This window comes from Vipera berus (assembly GCF_964194415.1).
Source record: "Vipera berus genome assembly, chromosome: 3".
Taxonomy (NCBI): Eukaryota; Metazoa; Chordata; class Lepidosauria; order Squamata; family Viperidae; genus Vipera; species Vipera berus.
In genome coordinates this window covers 115865083-115882613 of record NC_138204.1, presented here as the reverse complement: position 1 = coordinate 115882613, position 17531 = coordinate 115865083, and the positions used below count along the sequence as shown (strand labels likewise).

Sequence of the window (17531 nt, the reverse complement as noted above, 5' to 3'; positions counted from 1 at the left end):
AACAAGGTGTTTTATGTTAAAAAATCAATAAAATATTTTTTTTTAAAAAAGTGACATGGGTTGATGGGATGCTTATTGGACTGGACCATCCAGAATGTTTGGTGCACTCAAAATGAAATGCACGAACATATGAGACCATGGATCATTGTATAAGCCTAAAACCAGCTTAGGGAATTGGGCATGGTAGCAGCATGCTATACAATGGAATTCCTGGGACCCAACACGGAATTATCTGGTGTGGACATGAAGCCTATACTGCTGAAAAATAATCTCACACAGTGTAAGATCCATTTTTGAGCATTTTGAGATCTGTGGTAGACCAAAGGATCGGGGATGTGGGAACTACATTTAACCACCTAGCTTAGGCAAAGGAGAAGAAAAGCAGTGTAACTAATAAAGCAAGTCAAGCATGGGTGAAAGGGGGCTGTCAAAGTCAGTAAACAACTGATATGAATCTACCTCATTAAGCATCCCCACAGGGAAGATAGAAAAGCAGCCCAATCCCAAAATATTTGAATAGGTTCTATGGATCCAGAGAAAGAAGAGAACCACAATAAAATGATGCTCCTATCTCCAACACATGGAGACACCCAGAAGGATACCATGGTTAACAGCATCAAAAGCCACTGAAAGATCAAAAAGCACAAGGATGGATGTACCATCAACATCCCAGCTCCATCACAAGTCATCAGGAAGCATGACCAAGACTGTCTCAATACTAAATCCTAGCCTAAAACTAGACCAAAATGAATCTAGATTATGGGTGTCCAATCTTTTGGCTTGGCTGGGCTGCATTGAAAGAACAAGGTTTGAGCCGCATATAAAATATATAATATAGTTCAATAGCATAAAAATCACATAACGATGCTGAAAGTTTACAATCTTATGGGGTCACATTAGTAGCTATCCAGGGCTGCATGGGGCAGCAAGCCTCAGGTTGGACATGTCTGGTGTAGATAATCCATTTCCTCCAGAGTTCTCATCAGGTATGGACTGACCATATTCTCAATAGCCTATCCTAAAAAAAGGAAGGCTGGAGATTGGTTGATAGTTGTTGAAAATCTTTGGATCCAAGGATGGTCTTTTGAGGAGGAGACCACAATACTGCCTCTTTCAAAAGCAAGAGGTGCCAGCAATATTATCCACCATATAACCTGAGTAATCCTCACAATGGTCCAACAGATGGTTTTTAAAAGTAATTAACATAATTTCCTATATTTATAGACACCAGAATGTGCATTATTATCTTTAAAATACTATACACCTTACTGGCTTACATAAGGAAAACACTAATGCTTTTAATGAGAATTTCTGTGGAGTACATAAATTTTAAATCCCAACCTCCCAAAGAAGTCTGGACATAAATCACCATGAATAAAATTTAAAAAATCAGAATAATACCATACCCAAAATCTGTGACTATAAATGTCTCTGAAAGACATAGCTAAACTGTAACAGAGATAAACAATTTCTGTTTTCTTAGATTTTCAAATTAATCAAACCAAGATAAGTCACCCAAAATAGTTACTGTGCTATCTCATGAAAGCCAATTATTTAATGAGTTCAAGAGTCAGTAAATAACCATGGTCTGGGTTATTCTGAATAACTGCATCTTTAATTAAGGATCAGTTATTCTGAACATAAACTAGTACTTCTACTGGGATTCCTTTATCTGATTACGGTTATCTAACTTTACTCCACTTACTGAGCCAAAAGCCAAACCAATCGTAATAGCATTAATTTGTTAATTACCATTAAGGAGGAGTTCTTCTAGGTTATCAGGATTTCTGGCCAGCTGCAAAATAAGTGCAGAACCACGAACTTTATCAGGAATATCTTCATATAGTAATTCAATGTACTCATCCATGTCATTAATATTAGCTACTTCATCAATCTGAAAACAGCAGGCAAGAAAAATTAGAATACAGAGCAATGCAAGTGTCAATAAGCAAACATTTACAAGGAAAGTTAAACATGAAACAAACAGTCCAAATGCATCGAAGAGACAATAATTCATGTTAAAAAGTAAAGTTTTGTATAAACCACTGAGGGAAATATAAAACCAAAGTAATTTGAAAGAAAAATAATTAAATTAAATTAAATAATACATTAGGTAAAGGTAAAGGTTCCCCCGCACATGCGTGCTAGTCGTTTCCGACTCTAGGGGCCGGTGCTCATCTCCGTTTCAAAGCCGAAGAGCCAGCGCTTGTCCGAGGACGTCTCCGTGGTCATGTGGCCGGCATGACTAGATGCCAAAGGCGCACGGAACGCTGTTACCTTCCCACCGTAGTGGTCCCTATTTTTCTACTTGCATTTTTTACGTGCTTTCGAACTGCTAGGTTGGCAGAAGCTGGGACGAGTAACAGGCGCTCACTCTGTTACGCAGCACTCGGGATTCGACCCGCCAAACTGCCGACCTTCTGATCGACAAGCTCAGCGTCCTAACCCACTGAGCCACCGCGTCCCTCTAAATAATACATTAGTTAATATCTAATAACACGGGACTTCCGGTTTGCATCATGGCGATAGCCGAAGGAAAGTGGGGCTCCGCTTCCCACAGCTGATTTCACCTAAAGTTGCTCTGGAAAGGCGATGAAGAAGGAGATCAAGGAAAGACAGCGGTCGATCCGCTTGATCCAAGGAAAGCCCTCCAAACCAGCAGGGGAAAGATTAGTGGCATCTATGTGGCTAGCCCAATCCATCAACAACCGAACAAAGAAAGCACCAGCATTATCAGCATTCTAAACAACGTGCATGGAACTGGGTGAGAATGTTAATCCTTTCTCTCCTACTTCAATACCTGACTCCCTGGATAAGACAAACTCCCATAAAGCAAGAAATCCCCAAACATGAGAAGGAAGAGGCTTTTGCCCCACCCTTCCAGAGAAATAAAAGTGCCGAGTCAATCTTTTTTGGGGACAAAAACAAGGAAGAGTATAATACCAAAGTGGAAGTACTATAAAGACAGAGTGTTGACAAACTGTTGAATTGAGAAAACTGTTAAGGGTTTTTTCTTTGGAAAGAATACTGGGGTGAAATTCAAGAAACTTTAAAGCGGAAATAATGGTTTGCTTTAAGTGTTGAAAATGAACATCTGAGGGCATCTAGTGATGGCATAGAGGTGCACCATTAAGCTTGTTGTGGCTAGAATGGACTTGGCACAAGCCCAGACACAGATAAACATCTAGCTTCTTTGATCTTCAGTCAGGTTTTCAGAGAACAACTGGCAATGGAGAAAAATATTTTGGGCTATTCTCTGCTTGGTGGAAGTTATAACTGTTTTGAAATTTGTTGACTACCTTGGATTACAAACATTGACTGAACTTTAGCTTTTGACTTTCTGCCTCTCGGTAACTTTTTACTGGGAGAAGACCAAGGGATTGACTGTGAGGTGGTTGGACATTGTGGATTACAAGCATTGGTTGACTGAAATTTTTGGATTCCTGGACAGAAGAGCTGTGACAAAATATCCCTTGTTGATGGTAGACCTATATTTTGGAATTTACTGTATTACAAAGGCTATACACAAAGACTATTAAGTGGTACAGTGGGTGAAAAGGTTGAAAAGCCCTGGGCTAGGTAATATCAGTTCACTGCAGGAAAACAGCCAAGCTCAGAGAACAACAAGAACCAAAAAGTTCAAATCTGAGTTCCATATATTCTCAACAATTGTAATATAGGACAGCCAACGTACCACAGGTGGTACCCGTACCACTGGTTGAAAAGCCCTCACCTAGCCTACAGGAAAATAATCAAGTTCAAAAAAACATAACAAATCAAATGGTTTTTATTTTTGGAATGGACCTACTTCTTTGTCAGTTAACATACAAGCAACAGAAAATGATAACAAATTGGTATGCTCCAGAATCACAGAAAAAAGAAGACTTGAAGGGCATGCAGATGCGCACACAGCATCTGCCAGCAAATCTGAAACCAAACATGCCTTTCCCAGGATTGCATTGTAATTGCAGAATGCAATCATGTGAATTAAGGAAATTATGTAGCTGCTTTAAGGAGTTGCCAGCAAGCTCTGCATTAGAATTCTAGGGATGCTCCATACCACCTTCTTCCCTTTAAATCTGAAACACTGTGTAGTCCTATAAATTATACCTAATACTAGACAATCCATGACCCTGGCTTATTCTTTCAGAACCATTTCCTTACCCCAAAGAGATAAAACAGATGGACAAAGAAGCAGTGAGAATGGGAGTGATTTCTGATTTCCTGCCAACTTTCTCATCAACTTTGCTTGTGGAAAGCTGGCAGCGAGTGTCAGAAATCTTGATCATGTGATGGCAGTGCAGTGGCATTAAAAATCATTAAAATGTCAATCTCACAGGAATAAAGATTCCTGTTGTCCTATGGTGGAACTGAAGGTTTTAAACAAAGTTTTATTAGTATATAAATTCAAATGCAGCCTAAGCCCAGGTATTACACTAAAATAGAGAACTACCGTATATACTTGAGTATAAGCCGACTCGAGTATAAGCCGAGACCCCCAATTTCACCCCCCAAAACTGGGAAAAGTTGTTGACTCGAGTATAAGCCGATCCGCCGTTCTGCAAGCCTCCGCCGCTGGCGGAGGCTGGATTCGCGCTCTGCAAGCCTCTGCCGCCAGCAGAGGCTCGATCCGCCATTTTGCAAGCCTGAATACACAGGAATACCCTGTGTGGCCGCGGCTCTCGGGGAAGCCCTGGCTGTCCGCTTCCTCGCTCCACGCTGCCATTCGGGGCCCGCGCGTTCCCCGGGCAAATCGCGGCGCCCAGCAGGCGAGGAAACACGCCCGCTCCAGTCGCCCCCCCTTCCCTCAGGAGACGCGAAGCAAGTGACCGCCCGGAGCTTACCGAGGAGTTGCGCGCGGCCGAGGCTTCGGTGCTTCCAGGATCGCGCGCACCTCTCCCAAGCCGCCGCCATCCGGAGACCTGCCGAAGTTTGGGGAGGTTTGGGGAGGTGCGCGCGCACCTCCCCAAACCTCCCCAAACGTCGGCAGGTCTCCGTTCCTCCTGCCGACGTTTGGGCGCCTCCCCAAACCTCCCCAGGTCTCCGTTCCTCCGCGCAGACCTGCCGACGTTTGGGGAGGTTTGGGCGCCTCCCCAAACGTCGGCAGGTCTCCGTTCCTCCTGCCGACGTTTGGGGAGGTTTGGGCACCTCCCCAAACCTCCCCAGGTCTCCGTTCCTCCGCGCAGACCTGCCGACGTTTGGGGAGGTTTGGGCGCCTCCCCAAACCTCCCCAGGTCTCCGTTCCTCCACACAGACCTGCCGACGTTTGGGGAGGTTTGGGCGCCTCCCCAAACCTCCCCAGGTCTCCGTTCCTCCTGCCGACGTTTTGGGAGGTTTGGGCGCCTCCCCAAACGTCGGCAGGTCTGCGCGACGTTTGGGGAGGTTTGGGGAGGCGCCCAAACCTCCCCAAACGTCGGCAGGTCTGCGCGGAGGAACGGAGACCTGGGGAGGTTTGGGGAGGCGCCCAAACCTCCCCAGACGTCGGCAGGAGGAACGGAGACCTGGGGAGGTTTGGGGAGGCGCCCAAACCTCCCCAAACGTCGGCAGGTCTGCGCGGAGGAACGGAGACCTGGGGAGGTTTGGGGAGGCGCCCAAACCTCCCCAAACGTCGGCAGGAGGAACGGAGACCTGGGGAGGTTTGGGGAGGCGCCCAAACCTCCCCAAACGTCGGCAGGTCTGCGCGGAGGAACGGAGACCTGGGGAGGTTTGGGGAGGCGCCCAAACCTCCCCAAACGTCGGCAGGTCTGCGCGGAGGAACGGAGACCTGGGGAGGTTTGGGGAGGCGCCCAAACCTCCCCAAACGTCGGCAGGAGGAACGGAGACCTGGGGAGGTTTGGGGAGGCGCCCAAACCTCCCCAAACGTCGGCAGGTCTGCGCGGAGGAACGGAGACCTGGGGAGGTTTGGGGAGGCGCCCAAACCTCCCCAAACGTCGGCAGGAGGAACGGAGACCTGGGGAGGTTTGGGGAGGTGCCCAAACCTCCCCAAACGTCGGCAGGAGGAACGGAGACCTGCCGACGTTTGGGGAGGTTTGGGGAGGCGCCCAAACCTCCCCAAACGTCGGCAGGTCTGCGCGGAGGAACGGAGACCTGGGGAGGTTTGGGGAGGCGCCCAAACCTCCCCAAACGTCGGCAGGAGGAACGGAGACCTGGGGAGGTTTGGGGAGGCGGAAAGAAGCAGGCAGGCAGGGCGCGGAGGAACGGAGACCTGCCGACGTTTGGGGAGGTTTGGGGAGGTGCGCGCGCACCTCCCCAAACCTCCCCAAACTTCGGCAGGTCTCGGACGGCGGTGGCTTGGGAGAGGTGCGCGCGATCCCGGAAGCACCAAAGCCTCGGCCGCGCACAAGTCCTCGGTAAGTTTTTGTTGACTGGAGTATAAGCCGAAGTGGAATTTTTCAGCCCAAAAAGTGGGCTGAAAAATTCGGCTTATATTCAAGTATATACGGTATAATAATAACTTCAATAGTTATTTTGTTTCATAATTATTAGAAAGGAACAAAGAAAACCAACAAATAGTGGATTAAATAAATTAACTAAATTAAATTTAAAGTTTTAAAATATAGTAATTTATTATATTTTAAATAATACACAATTGAACAACGAAGACATATAAGATGCAAGTCAATTTAAAATAGATTCATCTTTAATAGTTTCTGTATTTTTGTATAAAATACAAATTTTAGTAAAAACACTATAGTTTAATTGGATTCAATTGTTCCTACCTCCATCCCTTCAAATGGTGGTGGATCTTTAGGTTTATTGGATTTTTCTTTCTTTTCTGTGGAAAGACAATGCAGAATAATGACTTACTTTTGTCACGTTTAGGAAAAAAGGGGTAATTAGAATGGGTGAAATTGATTAAATGTGAGATCAGCATTTCTACAGACATATACCTTAATTGTTTAAGCATAATTTTCCACAATCAATCAATCAATCAATTAAAACCAATAGTGCTAAATTTCATGTCAATACACAAATGATAATTGTTTTTCCATAAATCTACCAATTATTCTGATTGAAACAGCGGTGGCCAACAGTACTGCCCCTTTCCTCTCAATATTCTCAAAGGAAAAATTGCTCATACCACATATAATTTGTTTCTCATCTAAACTTGTTTTGCTCACCTTTGGCAGATGAGGTGTCTCTGCGATTTTGCAAGTAATAGAGTAATTGTTCCACCTCAGCCATTTTCGAGGGATGAATAAGTTTGCATTCCTCTACCACCTTCCGAGCCAAGGAAGAAATGTCTGTATTTGAATTAAGACTTTTCAACCGAATGCTGTGAAATCAAGGATAGAAGCTTTTTATTTTCAGTTTCCACAGAAATTGTATCTTCAACATTTAGTTTTAAATGTGTAAAACCTAGTCTTGAAATATAAATTATTTTACAATTTCAACCTTATTAAGAGCTGTGGTGATACAAATAAAAAGTAGTTAGAATGCAGTATTGTAGGCAAATTCTGCCCACAGCCTGGGGTTTGATCCTGACAGGCACAAGGTTGACTCAGCCTTCCATCCTTCTGAGGTTGGTGAAATTAGGACCCAGATTGTTGGGGGCAGTATGCTGACTCTGCAAACCGCTTAGAGAGGGTTATAAAGCACTCTGAAGTGATATATAAGTCTAAGTCCTATTGCAATTTTTGTAGACCAAATTGTGGCAATTTGGTTTCCTTGTTTTATTTAAAGCAAAAACTTTCACTCATAAGCCCCAAACTTCATTCAAATCTGTTAACTAGCATATAATATTTGTATTTAATCTCCACTGCACTAGAAAAAGCCCACACTGAAAACAACCATAGAACAAATATGGCAGAAACAATAAAAAGTATCAAATATATCAGGAAACAGTAGTCTGTTATCCCCAATTTCATGTATGGCCACTGAGCTAAAGATAAAGCTATTCCTCATTTAGCAACCATAATTGGGACTGGCAACTAGTCAAGCAAACTAGTTGCTAAATGAAACTGCGACTGTGATTCTGATCTTACTTCAGCTTCCCTGCTTTAAACCTGCAAAGGTCATAAATGTGAGGATTGGTTGTAAAGTTACTTTTTCATTATCATCACTACAAACTGTCATTAAACAAGGCTGTTGCTAAACAAGGACTGCCAGTGTTGATTTTAAATCTAAGTCAGAACTCCAGAACAATGCCATCTACAGTACAAATGGGCAAACCGGAGACAGCAGACATCCTTAAAACCTTGTTTTGACCTCCACAAATGTTCACAATTCTCATCACTACCACTGGTGGTGGCCTGAGAGAAAAGCAACCACAGGTAATCCTTGACTTACAATCGATCACTCAGTGACTGTTTGAAGTTATGACAACCCCCCCCCCCCCTCAAAGATATTTACAATCCTATTTCAAACTGTGCAGGGGGCCTGAGAGAATCACGAGGGACAGGGAGCAAAACACCAGGCGCCTTAGGGTAGGGTGGCTTTGGGAGACCTGGAGCAGGTAGGCCTAGGCCTCTGCTAGGTCTCCAAGGGCCATCCCCACCCCAAGTTACCCCATGCTCCACTTAACAAGCCACATGCTCATTTAACATTCCTTGTGGAGAGCAATAGTGTGTCTGGGGTGGGGGGGGAAGTGTCATTAAATTAGATGCTTTACTTAATTGGCCATCGTAACCCGCAAACATATATAAGGGCGTTATAAGTCAAGAACTATGTATATCAAAATATGGCTGCTAATATGACGGTTCAGTCTTCTTGAAACAGCTGCAAACATATGATCAGAGAGTTTGTTAGATATTAATTTTTATTCCAGTTTTAAAAAAAATGAGGTGAGAGAATGTAATTGCTCTTTCTTTTGTATTATTAGCAATGGAAAAGCCATAAATCTGATTCAGTAAGGGGAAGATTAAAGTGGCTTTTTATGTTACCTGCAAACATTTGTGCAGACAACATCTGAACTGTGCATTAATTTATTTATCTCAACCTTGGGCGGTATACTAGAATCTCAATAACAGTCTTGATATATAATCAACTAAGCTCTGAAAAAAGCAATAAAGTATAGCCATCCTCCTTTCCCACTAAGGCAGATATGTCAAACACAAGGCCCGGGGGCCAGATCCAGCCCGCGAAGTGGTTTCATGTGGCCCGCAAAGCCATCCTGGAAACGGTGAGGGAACGGCCCCCACTGCCTTGGCCCTGGCCCAGAGACTCCTCCTGCCAGAGACCCTCAGATCTGTCCCATTCCTGCTCAGGCCCCCATAGGCACCCTTGATAGGAACGATGTAGAGCTGGCCATGCCCACCCAGTAGGCCATATGCACTTTAGCCACGCACACCCAGTAGGCCACACCCACCTGGCCCCCTGAGGGCAACCGCAATGCTGATGCGGCCCTCAATGAAATTGAGTTTGACACCCCTGCACTAAGGCATCAAAGACCAGCTTGAAAGGAAACCTTTTCAGAGTTTTCTAACTATCAGAAGTAAAAAAAGCCAAATATATTTCAAGATGGAGTGTGGCCCATGGAGCTGGGCCACAACCAAGAACCGTGTTATGACCACCTCCCCATTTCAAATGGAGGATACACCTTAACCTAACTATAGCAGGACAGGCAGACTTACTTTGGATAAGATAACTCAGTGCCATGCCATGCACTCTGAATTGATCCAGAAGCCTACTGGCAACCAATGCAGTAACTTTATTTTTACAGTGATTTAGACAATTATTCTATAACAGCCATCAGCAGTCTGCTTACCACATTCTGTACTAGTTGTAGCTTCCCAGTAACCTTGTAAGGCAGCCTCCATATCCCCAAGCCATAACCTGTTCCTTCCCTGGCAGCATGACCCCATCTAAAGCCATAACTGGCGATTTCAGGGAGGTCAGGATATCTATGACAAGCAGTATTTCTGTCTTGCTAAAGGAAGTCTTCCACTACGATGGCAACAGAAACTGGGATTGCTGTCATAAAATGTAATGACTGCATTGCTTAGTGACAGCAATTCCAGGAGTTCGCGTTGCCATTGTAATTCCAGGAGCATGCAAGGCTTTAAGCAAAAAAGGCAGATGGCATAGGCAAGGAGTGTTGGGGTAGTATGCAGGTGCTGTGGTATGTGGGGGTGAAGGGTACAATGGGCGAGTAATTTTGGATGGTCACTGAAAGAATTATCATAAGTCAAGGACTATCTATAGTTTGTTTCTCTCCTTCTAGTTTGATCTAGTGATTAAGGCACCTGGCTGTAAACCAGGAACTGTGTGTTCTAGTCCCACCTTAGACATGAAAGCTAGCTGGGTGACTTTGGGCCCACTCATTCTCTCTTAACTCAACTCACTTCATAGGGTTGTTGTTGTGGGGAAAATAGGAGGAGGAAGGAATATTAGGTATGTTTGCTGTCTTGAGTCATGTATAAAAATAATATAGGCAAAATAATAGATGAATGGATAAATAAATATAAATAAATAAAAATAAGTACATATTCCTGACAAATAAGCTCAGACACCAGCTCAGGACCAAGGTGGTAAAATACTGTATAATTTAGTATCACCAACAAGATACCTTTCCCTGAGAAAGTATGACCTCTCCAACTGTTTCACAGAGTGTAACAGAAATAGAAGGGGCACAATCCTGTCCTTCAGACCCCAACTAAGGCCATCCATTTCAGCAACAAATGCTGTTTCTATTTCAATTAAATTAGACTTTAATTTTGACTGAAAGGGATCCAGGCAATATACTTCTTCTAGTGTTCTCCATAGTTGACGCCTCACCTTCTCCCAAACATCAAAGTATAGCCTCCACAACAACTGCTTACTTCGAGACATCGTGTACTACACAACCTGGCTGCCTAAAGGAACCTGCACAGGTACAACTCTCAGTGGCAGAGGATTCTGTCTACATACTCAGGTACAAAAATTCAACAGAACCCTTGCAGATAAATAGGCACAGATTAGAAAAGGTATTTTGAGTTTACTGCATTTTTTTCTTTTAACAATCCTGTAGTCTCTTAATTCAGGATATAGTCAGGGTGATTGAATGGAGCTGAGTGTTTACTAGCCAGATGCCCTTCCTGACACCTACACGGAGTTCACAGCAGATATTTTCTCTTTGCACCCTGAGAAACATCTCTCTTTGCCGAGGACTGAACTCTCAGCCTTCTGAATGGGAGACAAGCATTTTCACCACTAGGCTACCATGTCACTCTGTTTGAGTCTACTGCATGCAGACACCCCCCCACACACACAAAAGGCTGCTCACATCAATTCACTGCAATCCTGAAAAATATTTATGTTCCTTGTTTTTCAGAGGAAAATCCTGATTCTGATTTCCACTATCAGGTTGAACGGCTATGGTCTTGTTTTCTGGTACTCTGATGTTTGCCCCAACTGTGGCTGGCATCTTTAGAGGCAAAGTGAAATGCTTTGTAGTATATCTCTTGGCAGCTCATAGACAAGTGAACAGGGAATGGCTTCTTATATCTGAACCTGGAAAGCTGATCTTTCATTAATCCATGTCATGGGAATCCAATAAGATGGGTTCCTGACTGGCTGCTTATCTAGATTTCTGGATTGGTGTATTTGAAAAACCTCAAAGAAAATTCGTTACAGTTTGGACTGTCCTTGAGCCAGTACAAAATAACAGAATTAAAGAATAACAGAGTTGGAAGGAACCTTGGAGATCTTCTAATCCAACCCACTGCTGAAGCAGGAGACCCTATACTATTCTGGACTAATGGCTGTCCAATCTCTTCTTACAAACCTCCAGTGATGAAGCACCCACAATTTCTGAAGGCGACATATTCCACTGGTTAATTGTTCTCACTGTCAGGAAATTTCTCCTTAATTCTAGGTTGCTTCTCTCCTTGATTAGTTTCCATCCATTGTTCTTGTCCTGCCTTCTGGTGCTTTGGAAAATAGGTTGACCCCCCTCCCCCTTCTTTGTGGGACCCCCTGAAATAATGAAACACTACCATGTCTCCCTAATCCTTCTTTCCATAGACTAAACCAGTGTTTTTCAACCTTTTTTGGGCAAAGGCACACTTGTTTCATGAAAAAAATCACGAGGCACTCCACCATTAGAAAATGTTAAAAAATTTAACTCTGTGCCTATATTGACTATATATAAAGTAATTCTCTTGAATAGGAATCAAATAAACACAAAGAAAGTATTTTATAATTACTTTTCAATTTTTCCCACAGCACACCAGGCAACATCTCGCGGCACACTAGTGTGCCGCGGAACAGTGGTTGAAAAACACTGGACTAAACATACCCAATTCCTGCAAGCATTCTTCATTTGCTTTAGTCTCTAGCCCCCTAATGATCTTTGTTAGTTTTTTTACACTCTTTTCAGAGTCTTTACATCTTTTTAAAATTGTGGCGATCCAAACTGAATGCAATATTCCAAGTGTGGTCTTACCAAGGCATTATAAAGCGGTACTAACACTTCACATGATCTTGATTCTATCCCTGTTAATGCAGCTTAGAATTGCATTGGTTTGGGTGGCTGCAGCACACTGCTGGCTTATATTGAATTGATTGTCCACCAGGACTCCTAAATCTCTCTTACAGTTCTACCTACTCTATAGCTGTATTTGCCTAAATATAAAACCTTACTTTTCTTACCTCTGAATTTCATTTTGTTAACTAGGGCCCAGTGTTCAAAAGTCAGATCCTTCTGGATCTTCAACCTGTCTTCTGGGATGTTGGCTATTCCTACCTGCTTGATGTTGTCTGCTAATCTGATGAGTTTCCCTTCTATTACCTCATCTGTATCGTTTATGAAGATATTGAAGAATACTGGGCCTAAGACAGAACCTTTGGGTACCGCACTGCTCACTTCCCTCCGTGTAGATTCCATTAAGGACTACGCATCGAGTGTGGTTTGTCAGCCAGTTAGGAATCCGTCTGGTGGTGATGCTGACTATCCCACATTTTTCTAACTTACTAAGAAGTAGATTGTGGTCTACTTTGTCAAATGCCTTACTAGCAATTAGAAAAATCTAGCAATTAGACTTTAAACCACAGTTTAGTTAACCATGCTAAACCATGGCAAAATATATTATTCAAACACATAAAGGGAAAATAAACACAGTTTGTGCAAAAAGGGCTTGCCATCATAAAAAAAGATTATTTTTCTTTTATTAAAATAAAGCAGCAAACTTTTTTCCTAGGAGTTAAATCAAATATACTAAAACTCTGTTTCTTTTCACGAGGATAAATCAATCATTTAACATAAAGTAATAAATTCATTTTCTTTGATGTTATGGATCTTGGTTGCAATTGGAAAAGTGCTATACTAAACATATTTTGGATCTCTTAATAAAAGATTTGAGGGCATATTAAGGACTTTTTATGTTTTTTAAATGATTTTAAATAAATATAATGTACTTGACATCTTTTCTTACTAAATGTATAAAAAATATAAAACTAAATTAAGACTTTGGATTTTATTTTTCTAATTCAATATTTAAAAAAGACTTTAAAGACAAAAACATTAGCTATGCAAAGTGTTTTATCAAAGGTTTTTGTACAAAGGTTGCTTGAATATTGTAAACTTACATTTTTTGACATTCTTTACGCTCTCCCAACATAGGATCTCCCATCTCCCCAAGAATTGTAGCTTCCACTTCATAGTGAACTATAAGTGCTTTTTCTGATGGATGTACATCAATATTTCCTCCTTTTACCTTTCTGTTAAGTAAAAAATATACTGAATGAAAAAAACCTACAATTTTTATATCAGCCTAGCACAGAAATAAAAACATTTTTGAGTATTTTTCCAGTTTGCAGTACTTCACAAGTTTGAACTGATCAAGATAATCTATATTCTGTTTTATAAAGCAGCTGTTATATATGCGTCTTTCTTATTACTTCCAGCTTGAGAGTTGTGCAAATTTAAAAGAAATGAAACTATATTCCACCAAAAAGCAACAGAGATCATCTCCAACATCAGTAGAGAGAATGGCCATTCCCATGGTAAAATATAAACAGGTGCAATATATTATTTTCTCATTATAGTTGTGAGCAAAGTAATTTATACCATTTTGCCTTGAGATAGTATCCCCCGTTTGACAGAAAAGATCATTCTTACCACTAGTAAACAAAAAGCTGACTCCAGGTTTCCTTTAATCTGAGAATAAAACCGTATTCAAAATTTGGACTTGCAGTTCCCAGATCTCATAGATCAGACAACAGCATGAGAAAATAAAGTGTTGCGCCATTAGATCAGGCCAAAGGCTCACCTATCATTCAATAATGACCCCTCCAGCACCTCAATCCAGTTTTTCCCATCATCCTTCCCCATCCCACACCTCATTCCCTGACCTCTTCACTCTTCCCCTTCTTTGCTTTCCTTAACAGATTCAACTCCCTTTTCCTTAAATAATAAATACAGACTCCAAAGTGGCCGCTGTACCAAGTTTATTGGGAATGCACCAACAGCCTTGGGATTGCTTCAATCAAAGCCAGCACCTGCATTATGTCATTATGTCAGTGGACTAGACACCAGCAACTCTGCCTAGGCCAGGGGTAGGCAACCTTGGCTCTTTCACATGCCTCGTGGACTTCAACTCCCAGAATTCCTGAGCCAGCATGAGCTGGCTCAGGAATTCTGGGAGTTGAAGTCTGATGAAAGAGCCAAGGTTGCCTACCCCTGGCCTCGGATGAAAGCGGTCTGTTATCCACTAAAGCCCATCCCCGAAGTCTGGAGAACGTTCTCGGTCTTGGGCTCTCCTCTTGGGCTCGGGGCTCCAAGGGACATAAGCAAAAAAGCTAAAGCCACCGCAAGGGCAACACGCCCGGAAAGTGTAGACTGGGGTCGCCCAGACCGATCCCACTAGGGCAGGGGTAGGCAACCTCGGCTCTTTTATGACTTATGGACTTCAACTCCCAGAATTCCTGAGCCAGCCACGCTGGCTCAGGAATTCTGGGAATTGAAGTCCCTGAGTCATAAAAGAGCCGAGGTTGCCTACCCCCGCACTAGGGTCCTTGTCCCTTAATATCGCTCGGCTACTGGGCTCTGCTAGGCGCTAATCCCAACCTGGTGCAGCTCAACACCTTCCGCAAAGTCCGCCACTTTCCTCTGGCCGAGGCATCCTTCTCCCTTCTGCCATTTTCTCCAGCAGAAGAACCGCCCCTCGCCCTTGCTCGGCCTTCTGCTCTTATTCCCGGTTCAACGCCTTTGCTCGCTCTCCCGCTCCACTTTGGGGGGGGGGAGCCCTTACCTTTTGAGGTACCGAGCATCCTCTCCCTGCATAGCGTCGACGGTCAACCGGAAAGAAGGAAGGAAGGGAAGGACGGCGCGACCGCCAGCGAAGCCGCGACAGCCAGGGATGGGTTGGGTTGGGTTGGGTTCCGTTACCAAGGGAGAGAAAAAAAGAGAAAAAAAGAAAAAAAAAGCGGCCGGTGCTGCGCAGGCGCAAGTCGCAATGCGATGCGCAGACGCAGAGGGGTTCTATAGCGAACAGCCGGCTTGGAGGCGGCGCGTGAAAAATAGAACGGGTGAAATAAGCTGCCGTTTGTAAAAAAGCGGAGCTTTCCTGTCTGAACTTGAACTTCAAAGCTTTTAGTTTTTGACCGTGGCTAGGCTGAATAAAAATGCTGGATGTTAAAGATACTGTACAGATGTTTCGGCTTTTCTGCGAGAAAAGTCTAGCATCCTTTGCTTTTTTAAAGTTCCTTAATTTAGCCGTGCAATATTGACATGTGAACACATGGTGATTAAAAAGAAAGACATAATTTAGCAACAGCAGCGAATTTGATTTTCACTATATTACTTGCTTCAGTGTGTGATTTAAGTTTTGTCTTAAATTAACTGCTTAATATTGCCTACCTCCAAACTCTTAAAAGACAGTTGATTTTAGGTAGAATAGTATTTCCTGAGATAGACAAATTACTTGCTTTTTAACTCATATAAACTGTATTGTGAAATGTAAACACAGAGCTTAGAGGAAGAGTATACAGCGAGGGGGAAAAATTATTTGATCCCTTGTGATTTTGTAAGTTTGCCCACTGACAAAGAAATGATCAGTCTATAATTTTAATCGTAGGTTTATTTTAACAATGAGAGAAAAATCCAGAAAAATGCATTTCAAAAAAGTTATAACTTGATCTGTATTTTAAGATTTCTGGCTCCCAGGTGTCTTTTATACAGTTTTTTATTTTTATTTTTTTATTTTGATCCCATTTATATCCCGCCCTACTCTGAAGACTCAGGGCGGCTTACAATCTAAAGCACAAATCAATGTGCTTAGCAATAGCCTTCATTCTATGTATATGCCTGCTTATTAGGGCTTTGGGGGGGGCAAGTGGCATTATTACAAAGTCAGCTTATTGCCCCCAACAATCTGGGTCCTCATTTTACCTACCTCGGAAGGATGGAAGGCTGAGTCAACCTTGAGCCTGGTGGGATGCGAACCTGCACTAATTGCAGGCAGCTGGTGTTATTTAAGGAGGCATTAGCCCACTGCTCCACCAAGGCTCTCCACCAAGTTGAGAGATGACTAGCCATTAGCACCCAAAGGAAACATTTTACACATTAGAATTATCCCAAACCTCAAAACAAGCGGGTAATTTCCTTCGGGAAAAGAAATCCTACAATTAAATATTTTCAAAGAGAAAATATTACAAAGGAAACCCAAACCCATAAACTTGCCATCACAGATGTAAATGAACCCAGAAAGAATAAGGGAACCCCTGAGAAAAGGTGCTATTTCAGAGAAGAGCCAGACCAGAATTTAAAAAGATCAAAGGAAAAGTTTTTCCTCTCTCTCATTCCTTTTCCCCCACCCTCTGAAGCAGTTCTGTGCAAACTGCAAAGTCAAAAGAAACATTCTGAAGCCACAGACATGCCTCTCCAATAAAACATTAGACCCATCAACCTCACTAGGAACATTGTAACAACAGAGAAACACATTTGCATGAACAAAGAAATATTTCTTGAGGACAATATTAGTCACTACCGGTTCACACAGACACAAACTGAGATGAAATAAAATGAACAATAAATCTTTAAAACAGCAAAATCATAATTTCAATAGCCTGAGGGGTATAAGAACAGGACCCCTCAGCCTGAGAAACTACTAGCTAGTCCAGAAACCATTGTGGTACTTTTACTCTGCCCGGTTTCTGTAATAAACCTACTTTCGAACAGCTTGCTACACTTCGTATCATTTCTTTCCATTGGAACTGGAAATCTGCATCCCAGCTGGAAACCCAAACCAAAGAAAATCTTTCTACACAGGTGAGCTGAGATTAGGAGCACTCTCTTAAAGGGAGTGCTCCTAATCTCAGCTTGTTACCTGTATAAAAGACACCTGTCCAAAGAAGCAATCAATCAGATTCCAAACTCTCTGCCATGGCCGAGACCAAAGAGCTGTCCAAGGATGTCAGGGACAAGATTGTAGACCTACACAAGGCTGGAATGGGCTACAAGACTATCACCAAACAGTTTGGTGAGAAGGTGACACCAGTTGGTGCGATTATTCACAAATGAAAGAAACACAAAATAAGTGTCAATTTCCCTTGGTCTGGGGCTCCATGCAAGATCTCCCCTTGTGGAGTTTCAATGATCATGAGAACAGTGA

The 17531-nt window shown here is 42.8% G+C and overlaps 1 protein-coding gene across 2 annotated transcripts in view; it reads right to left on the bottom strand.

Annotated features, from left to right (window-relative positions):
• Positions 1–15325, bottom strand: part of KIFAP3 (kinesin associated protein 3) — a 93146-nt gene extending 77821 nt beyond the window's left edge. For both annotated transcript variants that reach the window (XR_014026225.1, XM_081326147.1), the window contains exons 1-5: positions 15171–15325; positions 13507–13638; positions 7122–7276; positions 6720–6775; positions 1753–1894 (exon numbers count right to left, since the gene is read on the bottom strand). Coding sequence is in view for 1 of the 2 variants with exons in the window: in XM_081326147.1 (XP_081182273.1) it covers positions 1753–1894; positions 6720–6775; positions 7122–7276; positions 13507–13638; positions 15171–15202 (517 nt within the window). In the remaining variant the exon portion in view is untranslated. The remainder of the gene's footprint in view (positions 1–1752; positions 1895–6719; positions 6776–7121; positions 7277–13506; positions 13639–15170) is intronic.
• Positions 15326–17531: the final 2206 nt, after the last annotated feature.